The sequence below is a fragment of the Panthera tigris genome, chromosome B3 (assembly GCF_018350195.1).
Source record: "Panthera tigris isolate Pti1 chromosome B3, P.tigris_Pti1_mat1.1, whole genome shotgun sequence".
Taxonomy (NCBI): domain Eukaryota; kingdom Metazoa; phylum Chordata; class Mammalia; order Carnivora; family Felidae; genus Panthera; species Panthera tigris.
Window position 1 is genome coordinate 72,512,380 of NC_056665.1, and position 5,951 is coordinate 72,518,330.

General features: G+C 40.0%; 1 gene segment (V, D, J or C); it reads left to right on the forward strand.

Annotated features, from left to right (window-relative positions):
* Window positions 1–1,383: 1,383 nt before the first annotated feature.
* LOC122239548 lies at window positions 1,384–2,666 on the forward strand. The segment is given in 2 exon segments: window positions 1,384–1,827; window positions 1,992–2,666. Coding segments are annotated over 2 exon segments (366 nt in total).
* Window positions 2,667–5,951: the final 3,285 nt, after the last annotated feature.

Genomic DNA, 5,951 nt, shown 5'->3' on the forward strand with positions numbered 1-5,951 from the left:
TTGAACCTAGTCGGTTAAGGTACAGAATGGTTCATTAGTTCCTAGGTGCATTGTCTCTCTGAGAATGTATAAGGTATGGGTTTCTAAGGCCCTCTTGGCCCCCTCCTGGAACCTCAGACAGAGGCGAACACTTTTGTTCTTCAAACCACGAATGGTTCAGGGAAACAACTAAGAGGTCATGTCCCTGCAACTGTTCCACTTGAGGTGTTGAGAGATAAATGACCTTTCATGAAAACAGCAAAGCAGATGCTTTATAGATTGTAGATAAATGTAGATACATAATGAAAACAATGAGAGAAATTAATCACTAAGCAAAGCGCAGGAGGGAACATTACAAGAAAACAATCGTGTTATTCCTTAATGGGTGATTACACAAAGGAACAATTTTAGAATTAGGTAATGCCAGAAAACACAGATGACGCACACTATGAGGAAATTGCTAGCAAATATAATGCCATGTTTGCCACAATAAAGCGGGCAGTCCAACACACTCCTGTTGTCTGTGTCCATTTTTATTTTTGTTTTAGTTTATTTTCACTTTTTCGCCCACGCTGTTCATCCTTCGGGAACCCCTGGACCTGCTGGACTGGACTCTGGCAGGAAAATAAACAAAGCAGGGCATGGAGTGTATAGGTTTCTCTAAAAATAGTGAATGCATGTGTATCATAGGAAGAGCCACCTGTATGGATGAACTGTGGTACTGAAAGATAAGTGAGGAAGGAAGACTTACTTTTACTGTATGTTATTTACTTATATACAATGTGCTGTACATAAATAATAGTTACTCTCTCCCAACACACACGCAGTGACTTTCTGATCCCTTTGAGGTCTAGAAGTGGAGAGGTCTTTTTTCCCCATGTTACGCTTTTCCTTCCCACCCTCCAAAGATCTGTCATGTTTGTGACCGTGAATTTTGGTCACACCTGGTCCCTGTAGCTAGGCATAAAATTATTTGAAGACATGGATTTCTTATATTCCCTATTTCCATTCAGTGGGGTTTCCAGATGAAGCTACACCCTATTTGATCTCCCTCTTTTCGAGCTCTAGTCCTTTTAAAGTGTCACCTGCTGAGTTTCTTGTGTATGTTAAAGAGAAACACAATCTGTTACATGTAGGACCAACTCTTTTATAACCTCTGGTACCAGTTTAGCTTTAAAGGCCATTCAAGAAACAACGAAACAATTAAAAGTGTAAATAAGAGGAGCGTCTTGAGTGGTTCAGTTGGTTAAGCCACTGGATTCTTGGTTTCAGCTCAGGTCACGTTCTCATCGTTCCTGAGTTCAAGCCCTGAGTTGGGCTCCGTGTTGACGGCCTGGAGCCTGCTCGGGATTCTCTCTCACCCTCTCTCTCTGTCCCTCCCCAACTCTTGCGCGCCCACGCACACGCTCTCTCTCTCACTTTCAAAATAAATGAAAATAAACATTAAAAAATCTTTTAAAAGTGTAAATAAGAGATGGCTTTTCTGACTATAACTTTGAACCTCATAGACACTATGCCCGTTGAATATAATCTTTCCGTCAATCTTTTCTTTGTAGGGCAGTATGAGGCGGGTACTGTGAGATTGTGTCTGTGACCAGGAGGTGGCGGTGGTTCCATTCTTCTCATTTCCTGAATTCTTGAAACTTGAAAGGCATGAAACTGAGTTTTGATTGGCTAAGCCACCAAGAGAAAGGCTCTCTCCTGCATCAGAGAACAAGAGCGAAGACCCAGAGACAGCACCTCAGAGAAGGTTTGGAATCGTTACGGATTGTACCAAGACTCAGATAGATGTCAGGATGGGGAACGTGCTGGAGTGTGCATTCATAGTTTTGTGGCTTCAGCTTGGCTGTAAGTTGGAGGGCAAGAGGCGAGAACCACAGGGACACGTTTATCCAAAGCCGGGGGGAAGGGATAGGGGTTCAGTCTCAGCTCACACAGGTGTCTTGTCGGAATTTTTCAAAACTACTGTACCAAAGTCATTGCATCGCTTCTGATTTTGTTTTCCTGAACAGGGTTGCATGGAGAAGACCGGGTGAAGCAGAGCCCTCAGACCTTGAGACTTCGGGAGGGAGACAATGTCAGCCTCAACTGCAGTTACACGGTCAGCTTGTTTACAGGGCTCCAGTGGCTTAGGCAGAATCCTGGGAAAGGCCCTGAACTCCTCTTCCTCCTGTATTCAGTTAATGAGGAAAAGCAGAAAGAAAGATTAAAAGCCACAGTATTAAAGCAGGGAAGTTCTCTGCACATCACAGCCTCTAAACCTGAAGATTCAGCCACTTACCTCTGTACTGTGGAGACACTGTGCTCCCAGGCACCTGCAGCCTGAACCAGAAACCTGCAGTTGAGCTCTGGACATCAACAACATCTCTGTTGTTTTTCTTCCTCGAAGAAGTACCTACTTAGAATTCACAGCCTTTCCAAGTGGTCCTATTTGTTCCAAGAGAACAAAATCTCTTGATGTAGCCAGGTGGCACAGATGACTATTCATTCTGTCCTGGTGTCCTGGACAGTCCCCTTTGTGTGTTCCTGGGTCTGTCTGCTCTTTATAACAGCCTGAAGCTTCCCTCACATGGATACAGAAAGGACAGCTGTGATATGGATGGCCTTGGTTTCCAGTCTTGGGTCACTTGAAAAGAACCTGCCCAGGAATACACACTCTTCCCCCAAATTAAAAAAAAAAAAAAGTTTTATATTCTCTTATAATAATTTGGTCAATCTCTATTAGCGAATCTTTTCCTTTTAGTTTCTTTAAGTTTATTTATTGAGAGATAGAGAGAGAGTGAGAGAGGGAAAGTGCATGTGTATGAGCAGGGGAGGGGCAGAGAGAAGGAGAGAGAATCCCAAACAGGCTCCTCAATGGCAGCACTGGGTCCCACGTGGAGCTCAAACTCCAGGACCCTGAGATCATGAGCCAAAATCAAAAGTCAGGCATTCAACTGACTGAACCACCCAGGCGCCCCATATCTTTCCCATTTTAATATAGTTTTCTTGAAGGCCACATCTCCACCAGCCACATTTCTACATTTCTCTTCTCCTTAATAACCAACTTAATGGAAAGAATTGTTCGTACTGACTACGTCTATTTCCTCAATGCCAATTCTTTACCTCCACTTGAATCTGGCCTCTGTTAGCATCACTCCAAGAGAAACTCTTGCTTTCATGTCCAAGGCTTTGGCATTGATAAAACCAGTGGTTGGTTTCCAGTCCTCATCTTGTCTGAAATTCTCAGCAGTCTCTCTTCCCTTATCTTTAAAAATAAGTGTTATTTTTTTAAACAAAATCATACTTCATATATGTACGAAATCAAAAGCACTCCTCCACATACTTCAGTCCTGCCTCCTCGATGGACCTTTTAATTCTCAAGGGCTGGTACTGACATTTACTTCAATATTTTAAAATGCTGTTACTTTGTTCTCTCTCTCTCTCTCTCTCTCTCTCTCTCTCTCTCTGTAATTGAGTTGTAACATATATAATAAAGTGCACAAAACTCCAACCTATAGCTCATGGAGACTTTACACTTGTTTATATCTATGTAATACCATCCAGATCTACATATCAAACATTGCTGTTACTCCAGAAGATTTTCACCTGCCCTTTGCAAATTTGACAGCTCTTCTTCCTACTCTCTGCCCTGGGTAACCACTATTCTGATTTCTGTCATCTATTCCTGAACTTCACATGACTCGAATCATACAGCATCATGCAGTATATGTTCTCAAATCTGGTTTCCTTCACTCAACATAATGTCTTTGCAATTCATTGATGTTGCCCTGCGTGCCCAGTTGTTTGTTCTTTTTTATTGATGGGTAGATTCTTTTTATGAATATACAACGATGTATTTATCCATTCTCCTTGAAATAGACATTCGGGTTGTTTGGACTGTTTATACTTTGGTGCCATTATGAAAAAGTCTGCTAGAAATATTCATTTATTTTTTTAATTTTTAAGTTTTCTTTGTTTTAGAGAGAGAAATAGAGTGAGTGGGGGAGAGGGCAGAAGGAGAATCTTAAGCAGGCTCCATGTTCAGCCTGCAGCCCGATGTGGGACTCGATCCCATGACCCTGGGATTGTGACCTGAGCCAAAATCAATACTCGGATGCTCAACCTACTGAGCCACCCATGCACCCCTAGAAATACTCATTTAAATGTCTTTTGGTGGACATATGAACTTATTATTTTTGTGTAATTCCACTGGAATGGACTTAGTGGGTCATAGAGTAGGCACATAATTAGCTTTAGTGTTGGCAAACATTTTTCCAAAGGATTGAAGCAACTTAAAATCTTATGAGTGAAGTATGAAGTATGAAAGTTCTAGGTTCTCCATATTCTCACCAAGAACTGGTATGAGTTTTCTTTATATGTTTAATTTAAGTCATTCTGGTGATATTTAGTGATATCTCATAAAAATGTGGTTTTAATTTGCTTTTCCTGAAGAATGATGCTAAGCACTTTTTATGTGCTCATTGGCCATCTGGATGTTCTTTTCTGTCCAGTATCTATTCAAGTCTTTTGCTCATTTGTATGTTTATTATCCATGTACATGCATTCTTTATATAGTCTGGCTATGAGCTCCTGTCAAAATTATATACCTTGGATTCTCTCCTAATGCACTGCTTGATTATTCACTTTCATAATGATGTCCTTTAATGTACAGAAATTCCTAATTTCAATAAAGTCCAGCTAATCATTTTTTCCTATATTGGTTAGTATTTTTTTGTGTGTGCCCTGTTGAAAAATTTTTGCCTATTTCAAGGCATGGACATTTTTTTAAGTTTATTTATTTATTTTGAGAGACAGAGAGAGAGAGAGACAGAGAGAGAGAGAGACAGAGAGAGAGAGAGAGAGAGAGAGAGAGAGAGAAGGAGTGGGGGAGGGGCAGAGACAAAGGGAGACAGAGGAGCTGAGGTGGGTTCTGTGCTGACACCAGAGAGCCTGATGTGGGGCTCAAACTCACGAACTGTGAGATCATGATCCTAGCTGAAGTCAGAGGCTTAACCGACTGAGCCACCCAGGTGCCCCTGGACATGTTTTTTTCATTTAGGTACCTATTCCAACTCAAATCAATATTTGTAATAATATGCAATAGGTGTCAATGTTCCTATTGGTTCATAACCATTAAGTGAAAAGATCATCCTTTCTCTTAATAGAACTGCAGTCACATTTTTGCCACATATCAAGTGACCATACATGTTTAGGTCTATTCCTGCACTGTCTATCATCATTCCACCTATATGATAATGTGTTTATTAGTGTAGTTTTATGGGAAGATTTGAAGCTCTTCAAAACAAAAGATGTGTTTTCCCATCATCTTTGTTCTTCTCCACATTATTTTATCTATTCTGGGTCCTTTGCAATTCCACACAAACTTTAGAATCAATTCCTGTATTCTAACTCCTTTTCAATTTCCACAAAATTTCTGTTGCAATTTTGGTTGGTATTGCATTAAATTCTATGAGATCAATTTGGGGAGAATTGATATCTTAGCCATATTGAGTTTCATGTCATAAATATAGATTATCAATTTATTTTGGTCAACTTCAATTTCTCTAAGCAATGGTTTTAATTTTTAATGCCGTGATCTTGTACTTCCTATGTCAGATTTACACTCAGGTATAAGATATTCCATGCAATTTAAAAAATTTTATTTTCCAATTGTTGCTAATGTATAGAAATACAGCTGGTTTTTATGCATTGACCTTAGATTCACTGAACTTGCTAAATGAAGTAGTTAATTCTAATCATTTCTGAATTTGTTTGGATTTTCTACATCCATAATCATGCTGCCTCCAAGAAGAAAGTTTTCTTTCTTTCTTTCTTTCTCTTTCTTTCTTTCTTTCTTTCAGTCTTTATTATTTACTTTCCTTGCCTTATTTGCCAGCCTTAGGGGCAGGGCTGGCTTCCTGGGAATACTTAGATCTGTTTATTATTACTGGTAGGCAAAGATTTAAAAATGCAAGGGACATAAACAGAAT